Genomic DNA, 25,186 nt, shown 5'->3' on the forward strand with positions numbered 1-25,186 from the left:
ATGGACATGGGTCTCCTGAGGGTGTCCTGTGGTGTCTGGTAACACAGTGTTGTTAGTGGGGGTCTTTGGGTGCTATGGGTCGAGGGGAGGGGGCCTCTGTGGATGAGGCTTGTTCCATCCCACAGACACATGATTAGTTTGGGATCTAGTCAATTTGGCTTTGTGTTCTTCTTCTGCCCTTCTCCTTTTATGTTTTTGAGTTGTTCCTCAACAGTTTTGTGTGTGTGTGTCATTGCTATGGGCTGGGGGTGCCCGGTCTGGTCTAGGTGGGTGGTACATCTCTAAGTAACATCCATATGAATACCAGGTCCACAACTTTCCCAGAGGAACATTGTATTGTCACAAGATGGTCAGTATTGTTCACTTCTCCTGTCAATGGTCATAATGTTATGCCTGATCTGTGTCTATAATGTGGCTGGTGGGGTCGTGATAACAGAACTAAGGTCTTTTTTTAAGGGGGCACCAGCTGCTGTGATTACAAAGCTAAATCAGGACAGAATGAAATAAACACAAAGTCATTGACAGTATGAGATGATTATTAGCGTCAGTAAAGATGAACAGGGGTCAGGGAGGTTTTGTTTGGTATCGAGACCTTTGGACACTTTCAGCCAGGTGAACTTATATTAATGACAAACAGCAGCTTCTGCTTTTGACTTGCTGAGTATGTGCAGTACTTAAACTAGTGCATCAAACTGATGAAAATGGTTGATAAAGCACTTCTGAAGGCGAGTTAGACTCCTTTTATGGAAGCTTATGAGGCATCTTCACATGTTTGCTCTATGGATACACAAGATTTCCTCCCGCATTAATTTTGAAGGGAGAAGTCACTGCATCATTTGCTCAGTGTCACTCAACGTTTCAAACGATTTCGCAAATCAAACAATCTAAGCTGCCTTTTGCGCTTTCCCGGGTCTTAAATATACTGTATTTTGCGTCTCCTTTCAATAGTAAATCAAAAGCAGAGCCCAACTGAGACGGCTGAGTGGCAGGAACCCACATATCTGTAAAGAGTATTCAGCTTTTAAATCTGCTTTTACCAAACAAAATGTCTTTCAAAGGCAGTTCATTCCAGTTCATCAACATTTCTTATTTGGTGGAGGCTGGACATGTGTTGTTTGTGCATATCTGGTTTTCACATGGACTAAAACACAGCACATAAATTGGACAGTGATGTCATTTTGTTATCATGTTGTCTTTTCACGGTTTGACTGGTCTTTGCTTTTCAGAAAAAGGCTGAATAGGAGCCTCAGTCATTCACGTCATTTATTTATTTATTTAATGCCTGTTTTTCTGAGCAAGAGAAGGTTACAGGCTGTGAGATAAAAACATCCGACCTCTATCACCCCAGCTACTATTTGGACTTGTATCCCGGTGTTAGCTTGGATTGGATCCTCACTCCTAATGAACCGTAGCACAGTTTACTTGGCTCGGGACAGAGCTCTGCTCATATAACCTGAACTGAAGGAATAAACACAGCCTGAATAAACTGCTTTAAAAATGCACCATTTTGTTCTGAACTTTTGACTTTGGGACGAGTAGGTCAACACATAAAAGACAGAGACACTGAGTGGATGTTTCGGATGAAGCTTTAGACGACAAAAAGCAAAGAGCTTTGCTGTTTTAGTTTTTTTTCTCCATACAAGTACTCTTATTCCGGATAGTAATTATTACCAAAATACAAGAGGCAGCACTTTTCATAGTACAGTAAGTTCCAGCCATTTGTAATTTCTACATCTACCACCAGACAGGAGGGTTCAGGTTTTATCAGGGTTAAAGTCAAACTGTCAGAAACAAACTTGGCATGGTCTGAAGGTTATCTCCTCTTCTCTAGACAGACACCACAGCGTCTTTATGAGTCACGTCTACATCAGAAGTGCTTAATATTAGCGTCTGTCACCGGTACGGTCACATCTGCCACCCGGAGTAGGCTTTTAAATTGATGAGGTGAGCAGTGACATACTTCCTTATTTCCACAGTAACAATACCAAGTTCATTTGAAATCATAGTTCTAATCAAAATGAATGGAAATCCAATATTTAATCTCCTTTAGCTCTGTATTCTGAGGGAAGCATGTCTCAGCAGCTAAATGCTCCGGTCAAATTGGCTGCCTCAGTTGTTTTTATATTGCTCAGTCTTCTTTCCCCAGGCCCATGCATTTCTTAAAACTTTCCAGGGCTCCCTCCTCTTTCCCACTGGCCCCGGTCACCTGACGTCCCAGTTACCTGTACGTATCCAAACCCATCTTCCACCTGCTTTTTGTCGGACCGATCCGTATATCTGTGTGTTTTTCTACTATAACCACAAAACCCCGATGTCGTTCCCATGTCCTTGATTATGTTTTCCTTGCTACTGGTGTTCTGACCTCCTGCCAGTTGATGACCTGCCTTTTTGTCTTGCCTGGACTTGTTTACTTGTCTGGTCTGCCTTCCTGTTGCTACAACCAATTTCAGTAAAAATCCTGGTTAGGTAGGAGACAGTGTTTTTTTTTTGTTTTTTTTTTTATTGGAAACAGCTTCCCGCTGCTGATGATTAATCTATGAAACCACAACAATGGGCTGAAAAATGCCAAAAGGCTCCATTCACGTGATGACACTGCGTTTTCTGAAGCACGTTTATGTTGTGCACCAATCAGCAGTAACATTATGACCCCCTGGTCACCATTAATCAGTGAATACAACTCATTATCTTGTTATCGCCAGTCAGAGGGTGGGATGCTCTGGTCTAATGAATAACATTTTGTTTTTCATCACATGGATGGCCCAGTGAATATGTGTCACTTAGCTGGGGAGCATGTGGCACCAGGATGCTGTTGCCATGGGGACGTTCTTGCTTTGAAATAATGTTCAGGTGGTGGCATGTATCAGAGTGACATCCACATAAATGCCAGGAGGTTTAACAGAAGAACGTCACATTGTAACAAGATTTACTTATTCACTCGACTGGTTATAATGTTGTGGCTGATTGGTGTATGTATTAAATGCATTTTTAATATATGTATTTTAGAACAGTATGGGAGTTGCACTTGTAACTGTACTTAAACCATTTTTCTCATCTTTTTTTGATACTGCTATTATTCCCTCTCTGGATCAGTGGAGTACTTTCAAACTATTGGCAAGAATACTTGGAGTGAATGGGATACAAACAAATCCTAGACCTGCTCACCTAAAACCCTGCTTAACATCACTTGGTCTAAATGTTACAAATATATAGTGAGCTTTAAAAACTGGGTTATAGGTAGGTAGACATCCATTTTTTTCTGCAGTTCAGTGTGATTTTTTTTTTTTTATTCATAAAAACTCTGCTGAGTTAGACAAAAAAAAATAGCAAAATTAATTTCCAAACAATGCATAATTTCCACCATGTAACAGAGACCCAGCGGTGTCTCAGTCATAAGAGGTTATAGAAGTTGCTCGGCGGGGAACTAATATATTCTGTAAAGCAATGTGAAATGTCGATAGTGACATTTTAATGTGTAATTCAACACAAAAGAACTCAGCAGACAAAAGAAAAATTTCCAAGAAGAGAAGTCCGAGAAGAGAAAAAAAAATCATAATTTGTGAAAAATTGGCTTCATTATATTTAAAGAGGGAAACCAGCTCTGCATGCCCACTATTAGTTCTGGATTAATCTGCTGACAGTCTGTTAGTAATTCAAAAGGACGACCGCTGGGTGCTGTTGGACTGTGAAATTGTTGTCTCGCAGTCTAAAAACCTTTGTGCTCGTACTATGTACTAGATTTGAATACAGACTGCGCGACCGCCTGCAGCTGCATGAACTGTTGTTTAAACTGTTGTATCATTGTTAACAAATTGTATTTATTTTAACGCATTACATAAAGTTTGCTGCTGTGAGGAAACCAGATTTCAGTCCTGCTGAGTCCTGTTTTCTTGGTAATAATTCCCAGCAAAACAAATGATCTGATGTGTGCGTGCGTGTGTGTGTGTGTGTGTGTGTGTGTGTACTGACTGGTACTCCCTCTGCTGTGAATAGTGCTGGTCACGGCGCTCCAGGCTCTGCTCCAGTAAGGCTCGGTTCTCCTTAAGCAGACTCTGGTTCTGCTCCACCAGGTGCCGGTTCTCCTCCTCCATGTTCCCTTTCAGCTGGGTGAGCAGCTGCACATGAGAGCATGGACGTGAATTTGTAGCAGATTGATTCGAATAATGCTGCACAGGTACGTATATATTATAGTTTATCAATTAAAGCAAAGGCCTTCAACAGGGGGTCCACGGGGGTACTGCAGGGGAGGTTGCAAAATCTTTGGTTTATTAGACATTTTTTATATATTTCTTAATTTTCCCCCACAATTTATTTATTTTTTTTAAATACACATTAACATGATTCCAACATATTTTGGCCAAGGGATAAATGGAGGCAAAAGATGTCATCTTTCAGTCAGCACTTCACTCGATCAGCGATACAGGAGCTGTCAACAGCACATCATTTCACACAGGGCGCCACTCTGAACCTGTTAATCTCAGCCTCCTGTACACAGTAGGCCCCTCCCCCATTGCTGCTGAGCCAATCACAAGGTCGTATATTACACATTGACTCTATCGGGTTCCCCGCAATTGGCCAAGAGCCTATTCAGTCCCCAAGTGAAATTCAGAATCACACTGCAATGTTAGCAGAAGAGAAGCTGATCAGCCAACTACTGAGGCCAGAATGTCTCGGTGATTCACTGTCCCTGCAACATTTAGCTACGTTTAAAGTTAAAACTTGAATCTGTCAATTATTTGCACACTACTGCTGCACATGTTTGAAATAAAAGAAATGAATATTTGAACCTGTGTATTATTTAAAAAGCTTAACATTGAAATTAATGACTTTAAATGATTAAATTATAATAATAATGTATATTTATAATAGCACTAGGCCAAGTTTAATATATAACACATATAGTAGGTAGGGGGTCCCTTCTTAATCTCTCCATCAGTTTGGGGTCCTTGACCTCAAAAACATTGAAGCCCCCCCCCCCGATTTAAAGCCCTGTATAACATTTCTGTCACGACTTTTTACTTCTACAATAAAGTTACATGATTTTTAATGACTTGTGTGCAGCTTTTCTACATGTGGAATAAGAAATAAAATAAGAAATGGAAAAACATTATATTATGCAAAAGTATCTCTGAAATTATCACAATTTTATGAGCTACATAAATATTAAACTATAGGTACTATGTCTAATGTGTGTTCTAATCAATTTGGAAAAAAAAAAAAAACTCTTTCTTGCGAAACAAATGTTTTCTGTTAAAGTATAATTGCAGTTAGGTTCACAGTTGAGCCAACGCTGAACTGAGTTGGCAGAACATTCTCAAAACACCCCCACACTTCCTTCAGTGCCAAGGACAGCACACATCTCCACATCAGGGACTGGGTTTTATCAATTAACAGATTTCACTCTTGTGTCAACAATCTGACGACTGAACAGCAGCCTACGGTTTGAATGCTTAACCGCTATGAATATGAGCTACGCTCCATCACAATCAGTTAAACTGGAAGATAACACAAGACCCACGTTTTCATTATGACAAATGTTTGTCATAATGAAAATGTGTTTTTTTATGTATATATATATATATATGAATATTTTACAAAAGTGTATTTCTAGTAGGCTTGTAGCACAGTTGATGGGATATAACAAAATATGCCAGTGCAGTGTTACACGAATAAACAGTTCGTAGAGTACTGCATGACATTAATCTAACTTTTTAAATATTTTATACGTCATAGAATACAGTGCTGAGGTCAGCTGCCCCTCTCCAGACAAGAAAAGCAAATAAAAACTACAAAGAAAGCACAGACTGGATCTGCAAGGATCTCTACACAGACTGAACTGCTGAAGGTAAACTTAAAGAGGTACAACGATGTCCAGTGAACCGATGGTGAATGAATTGCCGGGCCACAAAAACTGTTTATCAAAACATCACAATACTGAGAAGCGAGAGGTCAGAGTTGTCCAACACTGACTGATCTCGAAGGCAGAAACCTCACAACACGCTGGAAGGATTCTTTTAGCTGCTCCGTCTGCGCAAAAACGAGGCATTGAGCCTCCCAAGGTGTTGCCCACAGCAGAGTTTACGGCACAAGCCCGCAAGATCGGGTCCATGAACCACGAGGTGAAAGTAAAAAGGGCTAAGTTTAGAAAATCTCACAACAGAACCGTCAAACCACAAATGTATTTAACACTTTTATATTAATAATAATACGAAAGTGTTAAAGGAAAGTAGGGCCACACGTTTACTGAACGTTTCTCCAGCGTTTCCAGTTATTTGGTCCTTTCGCACGCGCTCCTGTCCAATCTATCTCCATCAGTTAGCACAGCTGTTGAAGCAACGTAATTACGGGACCACACACACTCCGAGATGAGCTTTGCCCCATTTTTCCTCTGCATTACATTATAATGAGAAGCCTGGGCACCTGATTCCCAGGATCTAAACCACCATGGGGGGCAGAGTAAGGTGCTTAGATAGACAAAGAGCGGATTTAGTAAGAAACACGTCTCAAATTAATCACACTAACAGTGTAATTTGAGACAAATTAGGATAATCAGACTCACGGGTGAAAGCAATTCCGTCTATATGATTAGCATTAATCTAAATCTTAAAGGAATAGTTTGACTTCCTGGGAAATCACTGTTAATTTCTTGCTGGGTCTTAAACAAGAATGTCACTCTCGCTCTGACTCGCATTTACATAAACACGACATAATACAGCCCATAGATTATCAGTTTAGTTTAGCATGAAGACTCAAAGACATAAACAAACCAGGTTCTGTTCAAAAGCAACACAAAACACAGACCAGTAGGTCGGAAACACAATAATCAAGACACTATAGTTATACTATATGTTTGTGTAGTCCAAGTGTGAAGGAGTTAACCTTCTTTGCGTACTGTTTCCCTTTTCTCCTGGTGTTATGCTAAGATAATGTGGCTACCGCCTAACGTATGTGTGAAGAGTTGAATAGTTGCATAAAGCTTGTATTTGCCCAAATTGAAAGTTTGTGGAATACGCCAAATGTATTTTTTTTAAAGGGGGTGAATCCTGCATGAGTTGCATGTCTCCTACAAACTTGATTTCCTGCACATGTTTCAACAGACCAAACGTCCTCTGTCAGCTTCACCGGGTGATTTCATGAGCATCTGGATGAAGCAGCAGAAGGAAACATCTGCTGGTTGACGTGTCAAACCATTTTCATGGAAAATCACATCTATTCACAGCATTACCTAGAAAACTAAGGCTGTTTTGAAGTCGAAAGATGCCCCGCTCCTTATTAGCTACTTGGTATGCATGATCGGTTAGACCCAATATATCATTTTTGACTGATATGTCAAACTGAAATTGGCTTCATATCATGTATTAGAAATCAACTAGCTAGTGTTCCCCACTGATATGAGAGCTGTTCCTCCCTGACCACAGTGTGTATGCAAAGCACTCCCTCAAACCTGCTGTGAATCCTTAATAGGTTTTGTTTAATTGCCCAATAATGCTCCAGATAGATTTGTTTTTATTTCAAGAGGGTAATGTATCTGAGTGTCCCCGCTGAGGAGCACTAAATCCTGTTTTGCATGTAAATGGTCAAAGGGCATCTCCGATGTGTATCCCCGTTGTATCCTGTGTGAGCTGGGAGTCGGGTCGGCTCGTACCTGGTACTGGCTGGTGAGCCGGGCGCTGCTGAGGTCCAGACTCTGGTTGGTTTCCCTCAGAGCGCTGATCTCCCCCTCCAGCCGAGTCTTCTCCAGCTGGGACGCGTTCAGCTCCGCCCTCAGCACCGAGCCCTGAGCCAGCAGCTCCGCCTGCGACGCCAGCCACTCCTTCTGCTGGGCCTGCAGCCTGCAACACCAACACACATTGTTTGCTAAGAGCTCTCTGACTGAAGCTCGTGATTATATTATTATGCGTATTGTTATTTAGTCCTCACAAAGCCCGACAACAACCGAGATAACAATTTTACATAACGTTAAAACAAAAGAAAACTCCAAGGGAAAGGAGTGTGTTCTTCAATTTTGTAACTGAGAGATGATATGCAGCAGAGAAATGCTAAGAAATCAAATCAAAATTATTTGGAATGAAACTGTCGCGGATTATCGCACAGTTCTGATTTGAATTCATCCAACACTTAAACTAAGGATGGCATTTCAGTCAAACCCCCAAACTCAAAGAGATCACCTGATAATCTCATGCAGCATATTTATTCCAGCTTGCATAGCAGCCAGATTCTTGTCAGATTTGTGAGATCACAAAATCCTGTGACATCCCCACGCCAGCCTTGAAGCTGCAGCGTGGCCTCTGGCTGTTACACAGAGGCGCAGATCAATCAGGATGTTGTGAGGCGCAGCCAGCAGCTACGGGCGTGTTTCATGTGTGACAACGATCACTATTTTAATGAGCATGTGTTTCTCACGCAGATGACAAGGATCGTCTACTGACATGCTAAATACACAGGTAGCTACACCGACTGTTTGCCATCTTCCGTAGCCCCTCAGACTGAGGCTTGCTGTGTGTCCTCCTCAACACTCTCCGGCGATACGAAAGCGGTTCAGCCAATCACCGGGCATTTTTTGAGAGTGCGTGCCCCTTTTCAGCTCAAATGGAAAATTTTCCAGATGGTTCGGTGTAACAAACCATCTGGCGCGTCAGGTGAAAGCGTGTTAGCTAACAGCAGTCACGGAACATCATTGTCCTTCATTTAGAGTTGTGTTTCTGTCGATCCGATGAATATTCACTCTCTTCCGGCGTCGTGTTCCCCGCTCCTGAGGGACGCATCTGACTCTTTACCTCCACTATGTTCACCAGCTTGTCACTGTCTGTGCCTGTCTGCCATTTTCTTTGGCGCAGGTAGTTTACACAGATTTTTCCTGCTGAAACAGCTGCCAGCTGCAACCAAACATTACACTACGAGGGACTCACTACAAAGCTCAGTGAGGCCGAGAAGAGGCGCAGATTCAGGTGATAAATCTTTGCAGGAATCCCCATATTTTTCTCAAAAAACATAGATCACAGCTTCTCTAAAGATATCATTGATATTATTAATCTATGATTTGTGATGACTCGAGCAAATCAAGTCATATCTACAATGAATTCAGCTACACTTACATAAGAAGCATTTCTACAGATCAGGCACCAGAATGGTGTTAATGGGGTCCTTTGTGACCTATGGGTTGAAGTGAATCAGGTCCAGTCCATCCCACAGATTCTTGATCAGTTTGGGATCTAGTGAATTTGGAGGCCAGGTCAACACCTTGTACTGTTTGTTTTAGTTGTTCTAGGTGGGTGTTACATGTCTAAACATCCACAAAAAGGTCAGGTCCACAAGTTTCCCAGCAGAACACCGAATAGTCACAAGATGGTCAATGTTATTAACTTCTCCTGTTTAATGTTGTGGCTGATCGGTCTATATAATATAGTATTTTTTTATATTTGTCTGAAAATTAGCAAAGCCTGTCTCTAGAACTGCAGCACTTTGCTTGCAGCATTCAGACAGTAATCAAATGCATCAATATGATGATGATGGTGGCTGATGTAGTAATTACAGTACACAAGCATCTTCTGATGATCATCATCATCATTATGCTATATATCCATCAGCCGTCAAGTGGAAATAAAATCAAAAGCACTTGTAACGGTTTTGAACCTCACATGTCAGCGAACGAGATTGAACAAACAGATGTCATGAAGAAGACTTCTTCTCAAATTCTCTTTTTGCATATAGATGGGAAAAAAAAGGAAGAAAGGAAAAAAAACGTCTAGCTTCCATTAGCGGCTCTTGAATCGCCTCTTTTGATGTTCTGCATATTCCTGCTTCTCTGCGCTCAGCTCAAAGGATTTCTAAATCTGAAACAAAAATGCATTCTGGTCACATTGTACTGTGCACCATGTTGCTCGCAGTGCTTCATATAGAGGCATTACTGCCTCTGCTCCCTGCATTTGAATCCAAATGAACATGAGTGCGGTGAAAGGATGATCAGACTGGATGAATGTGTCGCTGAGCTGGCTCACTGGATCTGTTACCTCTCATTGTCGTCTTTCAGCCGATCCATCTCTCGCTCCCTCTCCAGCCTCCTCTGGGCCTCGGCCTCCATCTTCTCTCTCTCCATCTTCATCTCCCGCTCTCTCTCCTCCAGCTGGGTTTTACCGTCCGACAACTCTTTGTACCTTGAAATTGTGAACACAACATTCGCCAGAGAGATAGATTAGAGAGATATGACTAACAATCCACAATAATGTCTTTAGCAGATCAAGGTGTGTGTGTTTGTGTGATACTGTATAAGTCAAATCTTCCAGTGCGGTCTGATATGATGCAGCGAGCCTTCTCACCTGCCCTCCAGCTCCCTGTGCTGGGCCTCCAGGTTGCGGTTGCTGCTCCTTAGCTGGGAGTGCTTCTCCAGCAGCTCCTCCAGTTCCACCTCTTGACGCTGCTGCAGCGCCGTCATGCGCTCGTGGTCGCGCCTCAGAGCCTCCATCCTGGCCACCGACTCGTCCCGCTCCCGCGCCCACACCTTCGACTCGGCCTCCAGCGCGGCGCGGCGGGCCTCGCTCTCGCTGCAGCGCGCCACCACCGTCGCATGCTGCGAGCTCAGTGACGCTTGCTCCACCTGTGCGTACGTTTTTTTGCGTACGAAGAGAAAGGCTACATTTTAGACGGCTGAAAAGAAAAGAGTTTTAGGTTTATTCTTAGACATTTGGTTTACGTTTTTGTTGAGACGGCGAAGTCAAAATAGTAGGCAACCGGCAGAATGTATAAAACTGGATTCTGGAAACGCAACTCATGAAAAACATAATAGAATGTGATTAACTAGGCTTTCCCTCATCAGAGTTTTATACAGACATCCGGTAGAGTAGTCGTTTCCTTCAGAATGACAAATTCCAGTAGCAACAGTTATGAAACGAGCCTCAGAGATGCACAGTTTCATTTATGCTGATCCAGGTTAGTAGTTTGTCAGCAAGATCTCAAAGTATTTTTGTAGAAAATGGCCTGTTCCTTCCTTATAGTCTGAGAGTCTAATGATGTAATAAGTCCTTGTGAACATTATGTCCTAAGTAGTGCTTCAAACAGTGTGACTCTGAGAGTAATAAGCTCTTTTGTTTCCAGGTTGAACAGGTAATTGTCTAGCCTTGACCGTGCCCAGTGTCTGTGTGTCAGGTCACCTGTAGCTGTGTGTTGAGGGCCTGTAGTCTGGTGCAGGAGTCCTGCAGGCTCAGGGAGTTCCGACGCAGCGCCTCCAGCTGCTCCTTGAGGTGGTCGCACGCCTCCTGGGACTGAGCCAGCCGCGTCAGCAAAGCCTCTTGTCGTGCGACCGCCACTTCTTTCTGAGGAGGAGAAAAATCTCTTTTCATTTTTATATTTAGAGAGCGTCCAAAGCCATGAAAAGCCGCAGCTGTGTCATGAGCTGTGATAGTTTCGGTGTGACACACACACACACACACATCTATAAATATCCATATTGTTTCAGCCGAACCTGGAGCTGACCTTTTAACATGCTCTCAGTCAGGTAGCAGCACTGTGCGACATTTCTGTCAATCTATAAATACCTGTCTCAAAGAGTTTTCAGAAATGTCTGAGCATTAATGTTGAAAATACGATCAGGCATAACATTATGACCACCTTCCTAATATTGTGTAGGTCTCCCTTGTGTCTCCAAAACAGTTGTGACTCATCAGAGAATGGACGTGGGTCTTCTGATGGCGTCCTGTGGTGTCTGGTAACAGGATGTTGTTAGGGTCTTTGGGAACTATGGGTTAAAGAGAGGGGTCTCTGTGGATCATCCCACATACCTGATCAGTTTGGGATCTAGTGAATTTGGAGGCCAAGTCAACACCTTGTGCTGTTTTTCATGTTTTTTTGAGTTGTTTCTAAAACATTTGCGTGTGTGTGTGTATGTGTCAGGCTGCATCCTGCAGTCATCAAGGAGTGTCATTACTCTAGGGTGGGGGGTGGTACATGTCTAAGTAACATCAACATGAATGTCAGGTCTAAATGTTTCCCAGCACTGTTGTCACGAGATGGTCAATGTTATTTACTTCTCTTGTCGGTGGTTTTAATGTTGTGGCTGATTGGTGTATATTCCATTAGTTCGCACATGTTTGGAAAATTTCAGTAAATGGGATATTTATACAGGGTTTTATAGTCCAATGAGTGAATCTGCATACTAATTTATGATCCCGTGTAATCTTCTCTGATGAGTGAAGAACGTGTTGATTGGGTATTGTGAAAGGTTGTTTAGAATTTACCCCAAAAAAACAACAAAAAAAACACTCTTTAAAATTGCTGAGGGTATGAAATTTGGCATGTTTGCCAAAATTAAAATGGAATTTCTGCACACTACTAGTCAGCTTTATTCTCACTGCACAGTATGATTACATTTGAACATTTTTGCAGGCACTGGCAGAGAACCAACGCATCTCATCTCGCGCGTCGTCTAGAGAGTCTGCAGCTCAGTTCTGGTGGTGCGGTGCTGTAGCTCTTTTCTCCACCTCGGATTCTCTCACATTTCATACCTGTATAGTTCTGACTGCTGAGTTCTACTGACGCACAGGGGATTTTTACCCCGGCACTTCCTCCGTTTGATGTTTAAAGAGAAAAGTTAACTATATGTATCTACTCCAGTACTCAAGTTTGAGGTATTTATTCACTGGAAGCGCTTGTTGACATTTGAGATTCATTTTTTACATAAATCCTTTTTTGTGTAAGCTTTGGATAATTCAGCCGTTTAGTGCATGTTTGGTTTTCTGACCCTTTTCAAAATGAAACTGTGTCCAGAGAATAAATTCCCCTTTAAGCTTTTCAGATGGTTTCATATAAATTATTGTCTGAGACCTGAAGAGGAGAAATGTAATCTTCATCTAATAATTCTCCGAAGGACATGTATTAGGAAAAATCTAAAAAATGATGAGACAATTTTTGTGCAGCACTTTCTTGTTACCGCTCCCATTAATCATCTCGCAAACCCTCAGTTTTATTCAAACCTGTGACAATGAGACCTCGCACCAACATTTTATCAAGTGGTGAAAATTATCTCTTCCTCCATCCAATGCAGTTAGTAATCAGCGAAAAGTAAAAATCCTACTTTCCATCACCCAGACTCCATGAGTGGTTTTACTTTTAATATTTTAAGGGAGTTTTGGATCAACAATTATACCTCCATGAATTGGTGGAGCAATTAAAGCCTGGAGGAGTTTGTGGCTGGCGTCATCTATCCTAATCTAAAGCTGTGAGTCCTGACAGCAGGAACGCAATACGATACCCGCACTAGATGAAATTCTTGACCTTGGCAACGCCGGCGCCGCCCCTGAGTTTATGCATTTGGGGGAGAGAGAAACAGCGAGAGCCGAAGCAAGAGAGCAGCAGAGGAGATAAGGAAGATTAACAGTAGCCGGGGTGACATTTTAAAACTGATGAGCAGAGATAAAGCAGTAGTTTTGGAAATAAAGTGCTGCACTCAGGGAAGTGGCCTACTATGAGTTCATAGTCGTCAAGCATCCCTAGAGCCAGAATTTCAACATAACATAGATCACCTCCCTCTTACAGAAGTCGCACCCAACCACACAGACATCCTGCAGATGAGATCCAAAGTCCTGCACACAGTAGTCATTCACAGAAGTATATTCAAGCACAGATACGCACCTCTTTTTCCAGCTCGGTCACCCTCTCGCTCAGCCGCCTCTCCACCTCTCCCGTAGGAAGATCCCGGGCCACGGAAAGGTCGCCATCTTTGACAGATTTGGGGGTTTGGGCCGAAGGTGACGCCTCCTGCTCGTGTGGCGACTGTGAACCCGACACAGCGTTAACCTCTGCACTTCCTCTGCTCTTTTCCGCTTGGAGAAGAGACTCGCTTTTCTTGAGGCTCTGCGAGAGCGACTCCACTCTCTCCTGGGACTGGCTGAGGGAATGCGCGGCCGCCTTCAGATCAGCTTCGGCCCTTTGTAGTTCCTGGCTCAGATGTTCGACTTCAGTGGCCAGCTTCTGCGAATGCGACTGCTCATTGGACAGATCCTGGGAAGAGAGATGAGAGGTAACGATGCTTAAAGATTGAAAACTGCCAAAAAAAAAGAAACAGTCACTGACAGTAGATGATCTGCATAAGACACGAATCGTCTGAACTAAATATGGAACCAGATGAAAATAATTATCGATCAAGCAATCTAGAACGAAGCTTAGACGAAGGCAGCTGGACTTGTTTGGGCCACCCGAGTGGCTTTTTCAGAGCATCTTCAGGAAGGATATTTATATATTCATCTATAAAATAGAACAGCGTTTTATGATTGTTAGGAGAAAGACGTATACATGCTGAGGACTTCCCTGTGGGAATATCAGGGTAGCAAATCTAACAATTCAGATACTTCATCTACATATTGTGACCTGTTTAGTGATGGGGGCTGATCTCAGACAGGCCTGCGCTCTAAACAAAATGTTTTTCTTAATATTTTTTTCCAGGACGATAAACAATTCCTATGAAATCATATCATCGCATAGATTAGTGGGTAATTTTTGCCACTTAGTTTAGATTAAAATGCTGAGTTTGGATGAATTTTCGCTCCACTACCTCCTTGCAGTGGTGCTTACTGTTAGGAGCTAAATTACCACATCACACACACACACACACCTGGGTCAGTGAGCTAATCTTGGCTTGGACTTCTCCATACTGCTCCTGCAGCTGCTGTTTACCCTTCTCCATGACGCTTAATCGAGTACTGAGCTCCTTCTCCCGGTCCTGCAGTCGAGTGCAGAGCTCCTTGGACTCAGACAGCTGCTGACAGACCCGTCTACGGACACACACACCAACAGCAAGGAGTGGAAACACCGGTCGGACACAGGTTGAAGGAAAATAGTGTTGGCACTGGTAGATAAATGTATGGTGCAGCCAAGTATCTCTCTCTGATGCCTTGTAAAGTTAATTATGTGATGAAGGTTAAGTGCCAGTACAGGAGTGTGAGTACCTGTGCTCAGCATCCAGAGCACAGGCTCTCTGGTTGCTGTGCTCCAGGGCCAGGGTCGTGCTCTCCAGCTGCTGCCTCAGTCTGGCGGCCTCCCTCTCTCTCTGTCTCCCCTCTTTGCGCTGGCCGTCCAGCTCCGACTGACACACCTCTTTCTCCTGCTCCAGCCTCGAAGCCTCCAGCAGCGCCTGGTCCCGTGCCCTGGCCAGAGACTGAGCCTCCAAGGTTGATTCGCGGAGCTCCGCCTCCAGTTCCTCCTCCCGACGACGCGAGGTCTCCAGACTGCGGCCCTGGCGTTCCAGCTCTGCCCTGAGGGTCTGGGTGGTCAGCTCCAACTGGTCGCCCTGGCAAAGGAGGACAGACGGATGATGATTGTTGTTCCGATTTCGTTAGATTAGATTAGATGCTGGTTTAATTGACCACTAACATCAACATAAAGTAACAAGTGGAGCTCAGGCCACTATAATAATAATAATGATAATAAAAAAATAAACTCAACAATGACTGTGGGCTCTAAAAATAGGACAAATAAATTAGACTATAAACAAGAAATTAAATTTCAAATTGTTAACACCACACGCAAAGATTATAGCTTTAAAGCTCTCGACAGCGTGTCGTTCAGCACACTTTAGACTACTAGACAACAAACACTGATTGACCTTCAAACTGAAGCATTGTTTGGACTCTCCTCCTGCATTACTTAAAGGTACACTGTGGCTTTTTTAACATCTAGTAACTCTCTCTGGGCACAGCAGTGGTCAAATTATAAGGTAAAACCTCCCGATTTAGATTTAAATCATTTTATTAACAGAAAACTACCCACACAAATTCAATCAATTAGTCCCGAGTTTTTAGAATTAAACATTTTCTGCATGATTTGACAAAAAGAAAATGGTTTTACTCGAAGTAAATCGTGAAATATTGAAATTGACAAATTTTTCATTTGGCATGGACCGTGCTGATGTACCAGTTCAGTTTTTTCTTTTTTATTCAAAGCACTCCCTCTGCACTAACATTTAAACTGTTGCATCGGTTTGGTGCTTAGAAATCAAAGGAATATTCCAAGTTATTTATATTTAGTTTGACGCACTGTCATGAATGAGCCACCATCTCCAGCGCTGACAGATATTATTAAGCTTAATAAACCAGCTAGGTCCAAGTCTGGCTTTGAACTTCGTTGCCGTGTTAAGAACAAAATGTACTGAAGTCACTTTCTCAGGATGCTATGACTGGATACAGCAGAGTCCACATGTCTCTTAACATTGTTCAACTTTGCCTTAAAAAAACAAGAAAAAATTTTAAAAAAAAGAAAGTGGAATATTGAATTCCATTAACCGATTCTGGGTATATTTAATGTATAAACAGCAATATTTGGGTTAGTGGATGGTAAGGTGTAACGTCAGGTGTTTCTCCTCATAAAGGACGGAGGGAGATACAAATGAGTATCACACCATGAGAAGACATTACATGCAGCTCTTTCTGAGTGTGAGGTATTCAGCAATCCCTTTTATGGTATTTCTTTAATGCTGACTTCGCAGTGCTCTTTTCCCTTTGCTTGCAATTTCCCTAAAGTCTTGAAATATTTACTGCAAATAGAACATTAAGCTCAGGATTCACAAAGACTTCAAGGAACTAAAGTGGAGTGATTTGTAGTTTGGTCTTTTCTTAAATCTACATCTTGGAAAATGTACTTCATAAGCTGTACTGAAAATTTAACCCGGATTTCTCCTCTGAGAGTGGATGAGTTTCTTGTCAGTGTATGTAAATATCAAATCAGGGTGACTCGCTCAATACTGGGTGGAGAAATGATGTACTCTCTGGCATCCTCATACGTCAGTTTCACTTCTTGCTCTTTGGTCCACGTCCAGAAATTTGTAGTTGCAATAGCGGAATTCGTTTTTGTAGGTGAAAGATTATTTAGAGCAAATAATAATAATCACAGTTTCATTTTGTTTACTTTTCATCCATCTGTGGCCCTTCTTCCCTGAAGTAAAGTCACATTTGTTTTGTTCACACACGTGTTTGCCTTCACTACGTTGCATTTGTGTCTGTGTACTCTCCAACCTTGCGCTGGGCGGTGCGCAGGGCGTCCACCGTGCTACGCAGCGTGTCCCTGTCTCTCTCCAGCGCAGCCCGCTCCCCCTCCAGGGTGGCGATGACCGTGGTCTGCATCCTGTGGAGCTCCGCCTGGCTCCTCAGGCGGCACAGCTCCTCCTCCATAGACAGACTCTCAGACTGAAGAACCTGAGACAAAAACAATGGGAAAGTGTCCGTCCATCACAAACACATGACGTCTGAACAGTGTACGCAGTGTGTGCATCACTAATGCTGAAATACATTCCCAGCAAAGAGAGTCTGTTGTCAGATTAGAAGAAAATGGAAAACGATTAACAGCTACGCTAGCAGCTCTGAGGGGCTTTCCTTTAGGAGAGCCAGAGCTAAACATTATGCTACATGCTAACACTGACCAATACAATGATGTTTTTGAAGATTTAAGTTCAGACAAATGAATTTATAAAGCAAATTAAAGTCAATTTATTACATCATGTTACTATATTATAAATTTAGACCAAGAATGAATCCGTGCAGCTGATACCTTTATAATGTTGTCAATGATACAAATTCCTAAATACATTTATAATTTAAATAAAGTTTTGTCAAAGTTTCCTGCATGTTATCATCATATTTTCTAGACTCATAACTCCAAATGATCTACAAAAGTAATTTTTTCCCTTTTTTTATTTTTATTTTTTTAAATTAACCATTACATCTATTGAAATAATATAAATCAGGAGTCTTCAACGTTTTTCAGGTCAAGGACCCACAAACTGATGAGAGATTAGGTGGGGACCCCCTACCTACTATATGTGGTCTATATTAAACTAGAGTCCTACTTAGAAATATACATCATTTTACATTCAATATGTTATTCAAGTTATTCAAATGATATACAGGTTCAAAGCTCATTATATATTTGGTTGATTAGACATTTTATATGCATATGTTTTTTTTTTACCCACAATTTCCCCCCTCAAACACCCTATTGTTGTACATGTTTGAAATAAAAAAAATAATAATGTACATTGTTTGAATAGCTTAATATTGAATGCAAAATGATAATAATGTATATTTATAAAGAGCACTAGGACGAGTTTGACATAGATCATATCCCTACTTATTCTCTCCATCAGTTTGGGGTTCTTGGCCTGAACAATATTGAAGACCTTTGCTCCAATGATCTAAAGATTTTGCAACCCCCTGCAGGACGCCCCGTTGAAGACTTATGATATAAATCCATCTGTGTTTGACCTGTTCAAACAACTGAATATCCAACCCTTCATACCTCTATCTGCCTGCGAGCCTCTGCCAGGCTCTCAGCAGCTTTCTTCAGACGCTGCAGCTCGGCCTCCAGGACCACCAGCCTCTGCTCAGCCTCCCAGGTTTTCTTACTCTGCTCTCCCAGCTTGGAGCGCAGGTCCTGGGCCACCATGGCCTGTCGGTCGGTCTCCTCCTGGGCCTCCTGGAGCCGGCTAGTCAGAAGCTCCACATCGGGTCCAGGCAGAGAACATACAGCCAGGTGAGTAGCTGTGGCCTCAGCATCATCTTCTATGGGATGCCTTTGGATTTCTGTTGTTGTTGTTCCTCCGCTCTTCTCTTTCACTAGCTCACTCTCTTTCTCCAGTTTCTCCCTTTCTTTCTGCCCTCCCTCTGCCTCTCCCCTCCTCTTAGTCTGGATCTTCTCGTCACATGGTTCACCTTTTTGAACGTGAAGCACTTCCTCGCCAACTCCAGCCTCTCGATGCGTGACTTCGCCTCTTTTCTCCCTCTCCTCTATTATTCTCACCGTTCCCTCACCTTCTCCCCTGCAGGACTCAGAGCCCTGGACTCCTCTGGCCACCTTCTCCTCCTCTTTGTCTGGCTTCCTCACGTCTTCCTCCTCCTGCCTCTTGTCTTCTAGGAGTTTGAGTTTGGCCACCAGCTGCTCCAGGCTCTGCTTCAAAGTGGCGTTTTCATTCTTCAAGTTTTGATACTGAAAGGCACAGTTGCAGAGACCATTAGCAGCGCCAAAGCATTTTGAATATGTTGCGTTTTGTCCATTGTTTTCATTTTTTTTTTTTATACTTCGACGCATTGAAGACGAACAAACGTGTCTGACTATGAAAACTCTTCTTTCCCAAAATGCATCCAGGATCAATACAAGTAGAAAGTAGAAAGAAGTAAAAATGGCATAAGAAAAAAAATGAAAGAAGTGATAACAGGAATGTAAAGAAGCGCTCTCTGTGCAAATATCCACAGAGCAGTTCAGATGGGTGGCCTGGAAAAAAAAGAAGGTCAAGCAGCAGCTTTCAGAAATGAAACTGGTCAATGCAGAGGATAAATGGGATATGTCGTAAAAATATATCTAACTTGTAAAGCATTTGTACATTTGAACATTTGAACAGCTGCACCATTGCTTTCAAACATGACTTTTCCATTCCATTTATAGCAGATTTACTACAGCTGCTGTAGATATAGTGTCTCTTCAAAGTGGTAGGTGGAGTATTAACTAGTATTTCAAACAATAAGGTTGTTAGATCATATGAGATGTGTTATTTTCATGTCATTCTCATTTCTTTTGATAGGACAAATAATATAGTGACTATTTAAGATTTAGAATCATTGGATGGCTTTATGCAAATACTAACACATTCCCACTGCAGAGCCAAAAGCAATGTTTTAATTACTACTTTGATATTGTCAGAATAACACCCTGCAGACATTCAAATTATGAATCATGAAAGGATGTGAAAAGAAGAAGCAGTACGTTGCACATTTTAACAGGAGCAGCTTGAAATTTGTTAAGTATCGCCTCGCTGAATCATCATGGTGAACAATAACCTGTTTAGATAATTGCACAATTAAAAGTGTGGTTTCTGGTCATCTGAACGTCATTGCTCTGATACCGCTTTGGTCTTCACCAACTCAAAACCTGTCTCTTTAAATGCAGGACGTTTCTTCTGTGTTCATTCTGTTGTCTGCTGTCGGACAGCGTGCTAATAAAAACTGCTTTCATTTCTCTCTGCCGCTTCTGGTAGAGGTGATAAACATTTGAGGGCAACTTGTGAATATTCTCAGTGATTTCGTTGCGAGTGATTTGCTCCAAATACACGCGGTAAAGAGAGCATTTAATTACAAGGTAAATTAACGCAGCCAACTTTCTATTTATGGAAGAATTGACAAACAAATTGCACAATGTATACAACTGAGAAGAGTTTATATTTTTTTTTTTGAAAAAGTAATATAATTAATAATGCATGCTCTGATGTCAGCTTTGAGAGTTTTCTATGACTGAACATTGCGCCTCTCAAAAGAGGCCAGTCGCCCCTAAAACGGTCACATCGGCTGAATTCAGGTCAACAGTAACTGTCCTTCAGCTTCCTCTCCGCTCACCTCCCTGAGTGTGTTCTGGTGCTCCATCTCTAGACAAGTCAGATCATCCTTCGCATCTGGAGAATCAGCCTGCGGATGAAGGAGATGAGTTACGCAGACGCACGAATCTCCATATGCAGTTTACTTTGCACCAGGCACGGGTCCCTAAAGTCATCTCTCTCTTTAATGTATTGTTGTCATCACTGGTCCCTGAAGCACAGCTCATTATTTATATACCAAAGTCTTCTGTTTATGAGTCACATTGACCTTCACCCTTTTAACAGAGGAGATATAAAGTGTAATCGATTGTGTCCATCAGTCACAACCTTTGACCTCTGAACCCTGACCTCCTGCTGGGCCTGCAGCTCCTCCAGTCGTCTCCTCAGCTCCGCATTTTCCTGCTCGGCTCCCAGCAGCCTCAGCGTCGAAGCCTCGCCGACCTCCACACTCAAAGGCTTCTGATCTGAGACACACAGAAGGAGGAATAAAGAATAATGTAAGAAGAGAAGAGGAAAGGCAGAGAGATAGATTGATACAGAAAAGGAGAAACGGATATGTGAATAGATTGTTTCAGTTATTACTGACTGATAGCACCTGGGCCGGTATTACCTCAACATATTTTCTCTTATCAGTTAATTAAAATGTCTTAAACGATAAGGTGCAGGAGGCAGGTGTTCTGACCAATCAATTCGCTCAGCTCCTCGTCAGACTCCAGTTCGGATTGGAGGAAACGTTGGTGAAGTGTGACAACTGGAGCGGGAACGCTGTCCCCGCTGCTGCTGTGCTTCAGGTCCGCCTCGAGGTTCATGTTCATCTCCAGCAGCTCATCAACTCGCTGCCTCTCCGTGTCCCGCTCCTACACGCACACATACACACACAGACACAAAAAGTTCTGTTGGTAGAAGAATTAGAGTTACTTTTATTTTTGACTCTAAACACACACGCACAAAACATGCACACTTTTACAAGCACACTTTTAGCTTGTACATTGTTCGCATTGGTGTGGGAAAAACAAACGTGCATTCAGACAGAGAAACCTGCATCACCGCTCCACCCACCCCTTCCACGTGCATGATTTTCTGACGCAGGAGAAGATTGTCCCTCTCCAGCTCTCGCAGCAAGGAGCAGCGCGCCCGTGCGTCCGCCAGCTGCCCTTCGAGAAGACTTTTCGTCTCTTGCAGAGCTGCACACAGCTGCTGTTGCTCCTGCAGGGGGCGCCAGAAAGTGGAAAACTTTACGTATGACGCAGCAAAGTCGTTATTCCGTGAACCACTCATTAGGAGAACTTGCCACACTTTGTGTTAACCTTCATGTAGCAGGTCTGTGAGAAATATTTCATCCGTACCCACTTCCTCCGACCAACCACATCCACTACTGCGTACAGCGTCTTACATTCATCAGAACATGGTTATAAAGTTCTCATAAAGTCTTCTATTGCCAGTACATGAGCTTGTACTACAACAAACATTGAGAATCACATGACGAAAACGTTTCCATAGTGACAGCGAGGAAGTGTCAAATGACGGCTTATCACATGGCTAAAAGAAAAGTGTGGAAAAATACACGTTTCTAATGCCAACTCAACTCATGATTCACAAAATATTAACCCGACATGACTTGAGGCAGCTCTGCACATACATATCTGTGATACACGGTTAACCATGTTGGGTCTTACGTTATTTTCATATTTTGTGCATTTTAATTTTTTTATAGTTTTTATGATAATTTCCAGCTGATAATCCCGTACTTCATTTCCATTGTTGACATCTGCAAACACATCGCTAGAGCACAGAGCCAGAAACACTAAATGATCACACATTTTGAAGACAAGACGACGGTTAAACCACCATTTAGCTGTTAAACCAAACCTAATCACACCCAAAGAGTCAGTAATAAACCCTGTTTTTGCGGTGTCAGCCTTTTTTTTTTTTTTAAGCCATAGTCCTCAGATCCCTGCAAAGAACCTGGTGACTTAAATTTCAGGTTTACGATCGCAGAAACTGTGCAAAATGACGGTAAACGTGATAAAATTACTCTTTCCACGTGTCTTAGGGTTGACTTTTACAAGTGGGCCATTCACGACCACGCAAGAGTTCGCTGCGAATTTGCGGAAATTAATTGGAAACGCAAACATTCAAAAAATCCGTCCCGCCAGCTACGTTGAGCTGTCAAAGGGAGGCGGCATGACGACATGATGAATCAAATATGACTGAGAAGGTGACAGCGAGGACACCGCGAGGCATTTTACAGGAATATGAGCACATTTTCTGCCCCTGAACACTTATACTACCTCAGAATAAATCTCATTTGGGTGTAAAAGTTCCAATAACTGAAGCCGTACTCTTGCTCTTTGTCAGTGGAGCAGCTCCGGGCAGTAAATCCCGATGACATCACACAATATAATCTCCTTCTACGGCTTTGAGCTTCAGAGTTGTTCACACTCGCTCTTGATTGAAACGCTCAAGGCCGCGAGAGGGAATATATGGCTTTTGAGATTAAGTGGTGCTTCTTTTTAAAAAAAAATAATAGCTACTCAGAGAAAGTTTTAAAAAGGGGACACTTTTGATGTCACCTTCATTGATAATGTTTATATGAGGGCCTCCCTTTGAAAATTTTCTATGCGTGTGAGCTGGATGTTGAGCAGTACGGAGCATTTCTATACGTAACATGTGAAAAAACAACACTGTATGTTCTGGGGTGAATGAATGTTTAGAAGTTGTGGTTTTCCACTGCGTGTGTTTACCTTCAGCTGGGTGCGTGTGAGCTCCAGGCTGCGCAGCCTGTGCTTGCAGCTCTGCAGCTCAGCCTGGAGCTGCTCGGACCGCGCCGCTCGCTCTCTGGCACAGTCCAGCTCATCTCGCAGTGCGCGCATGCCCCTCACCTCACCCTGCAGGGAACGGTTCTGCAGGCACAGAAACACGCGCACACATTCACACACCAGTGGGGATGAGGTCAAAGAAGGTTGCGGACCGATCTGGGATGTGGCAGCGAAGCAAATGTTGACAAAGTCTGGTGCGCGCTGATGGAAGCGCGTGCCTGCCTGTCTGTGTGTGTGTGTGTGTGTGTGTGTGTGTGTGTGTCTGTGTGCAAAATTGCAATGGAGTCACAAGAAAGAAAATAACAACATATTGGCAGCTTCTTTTGTTGTAGACTATAAGTTAAATTAGGGACACTGTTATGCATCTATCTTCAATTACTGGAGACGTTCTTCTGGCCAAACTGCATCTGTCTGTGTGTGTGCAGTCTAATTACCTCTAAACACCTATTTATTTAATTGCCCAATTAAGAGGAACTGACTTATTACATTTAGCAGTGATGTATGATATATCATTGCTGTTGCCAATTAATTAGAATAAAAAAAAAAATGTGTGGCATAGACTGTGTGCGTCCAAAGCAAGAAAAAACACAAACACAAAAGGTTTTTCTCTCGGTGCCAACGTCGACATTACGTCTGTACCTCTTTCTGAAGCTTCTTGAGCTGCTCCTCCATGGTTTCAATCTCCTGCTTGTAATCCAAAATCTGATCACCTTTGTCTTCCCTAAAAAGACACACACACACACACACACTCATCAGTATCACAGATACAGCTACAATATTTTGCAGATTTATTACCTTCATTTGTATCTGTGACAAATTGAGTGTTATAAATAACATTAGAAGTAGAAAAGGACCCATGTTCAGAAATTAGAGCTGGCCACCCGTGACCTTTACGTGCATTTAATGGGCGCTGTGAAATGGCATTTTGTTTTGTTCCTTACTCGTTGCTGACTAACTCCTCAGTTTTGCGTATTGTAAAGTGTGACAAAAAACATTTTTCACGCTGACCTTTATCACAACTTTTTCAAAGGTTTCCCCAGAGTTTCTTCTTTGCACACATAGATGCACACATAGATGCACACACACACACACGCGCTCACACACACACTCACAGTTGTTGTTTAAGTCGCCGGAGTTTGGCCTTGCTGTCTGCCAGCTGGAGCGCCAGACCTTGGGGCGGCTCCTCGCTACGGCCACCCAGGGGCGCCGTGGTTGAGTCAGACTGGGCCTCCCGGTCCCGGCAGAGCTCGGCTATCCTCTGGGAGGAAGAGGGGGAGGAACATAAGAGATGGATGTTGAAAGTGACAAAGGGTAGGAGAAAAATAAATAAATAAAATGCGGGGAGAGAATGAATTGTGCATCTTGGAACCATTTTTCTTTTTCTTTCTTTCTTTTTACTCATATTTGTATGAATTTGTATCAGTTGGTTGGATATGTTGAGGATGCAGATTGTGATTGAGTTGATTGATTATTTTTATTATATTACCATATATATATGCAATGTATACATATGGTTATATGGTTTACTAAACCTGAGGAGACCTGCAAGTCTGCTACAGTCTGCTTTTTTTCAATTTAATTTAATTAAAAAATATATATATTTACTACTATTATTATTTTTATTATTATTTATTTATTTATTTCTGTGTTTGTGAAACGTATTGTGTTTTATGTTTTTGAGTAATTTAAGAGGTTATAGTCTGTGGCAATGGAAAATAAACATAAAAAAATGAACATTCAGTCTAAAAAAGACTAATATTCCTAAAAAGCATTGTGTTCATGGTGCCCTATAGTGAAAACAAAGCACAGCATATAGTGACTCAACATTAGCACTGGTAGGAAAGAGTCAGAAAAGTTAATAAACATGTTTTTCTGTGGGCACAGGACAAGTAGATGTATAGTTTGATTGAGTGGTGGACAGAATACAGCAGCAGAATTATCATCTGAGAGGGTAAACAGGTTGAGCATTGCAGTTTTGAGTCATCGTGTTTGTTCATTTTACACAAACTGCAGGTACAGCGTCACTTTT

At 42.3% G+C, this 25,186-nt stretch overlaps 1 protein-coding gene across 1 annotated transcript in view; it reads right to left on the minus strand.

The window, feature by feature from the left end:
* Window positions 1-25,186, minus strand: part of ccdc88b (coiled-coil domain containing 88B) — a 41,210-nt gene that overhangs the window by 4,929 nt on the left and 11,095 nt on the right. The window contains exons 8-24 of the mRNA XM_047585430.1: window positions 24,270-24,415; window positions 23,797-23,878; window positions 23,083-23,241; window positions 21,398-21,544; window positions 21,021-21,195; window positions 20,687-20,802; window positions 20,361-20,429; window positions 18,274-18,960; window positions 16,995-17,174; window positions 14,934-15,274; window positions 14,600-14,759; window positions 13,621-13,989; window positions 11,145-11,306; window positions 10,314-10,591; window positions 10,008-10,151; window positions 7,643-7,829; window positions 3,967-4,112 (exon numbers count right to left, since the gene is read on the minus strand). Of these exons, the coding sequence (XP_047441386.1) occupies window positions 3,967-4,112; window positions 7,643-7,829; window positions 10,008-10,151; window positions 10,314-10,591; window positions 11,145-11,306; window positions 13,621-13,989; window positions 14,600-14,759; window positions 14,934-15,274; window positions 16,995-17,174; window positions 18,274-18,960; window positions 20,361-20,429; window positions 20,687-20,802; window positions 21,021-21,195; window positions 21,398-21,544; window positions 23,083-23,241; window positions 23,797-23,878; window positions 24,270-24,415 (3,548 nt within the window). The remainder of the gene's footprint in view (window positions 1-3,966; window positions 4,113-7,642; window positions 7,830-10,007; window positions 10,152-10,313; window positions 10,592-11,144; window positions 11,307-13,620; window positions 13,990-14,599; window positions 14,760-14,933; window positions 15,275-16,994; window positions 17,175-18,273; window positions 18,961-20,360; window positions 20,430-20,686; window positions 20,803-21,020; window positions 21,196-21,397; window positions 21,545-23,082; window positions 23,242-23,796; window positions 23,879-24,269; window positions 24,416-25,186) is intronic.

The sequence above is a fragment of the Mugil cephalus genome, chromosome 5, assembly GCF_022458985.1.
Source record: "Mugil cephalus isolate CIBA_MC_2020 chromosome 5, CIBA_Mcephalus_1.1, whole genome shotgun sequence".
Classification (NCBI taxonomy): Eukaryota; Metazoa; Chordata; class Actinopteri; order Mugiliformes; family Mugilidae; genus Mugil; species Mugil cephalus.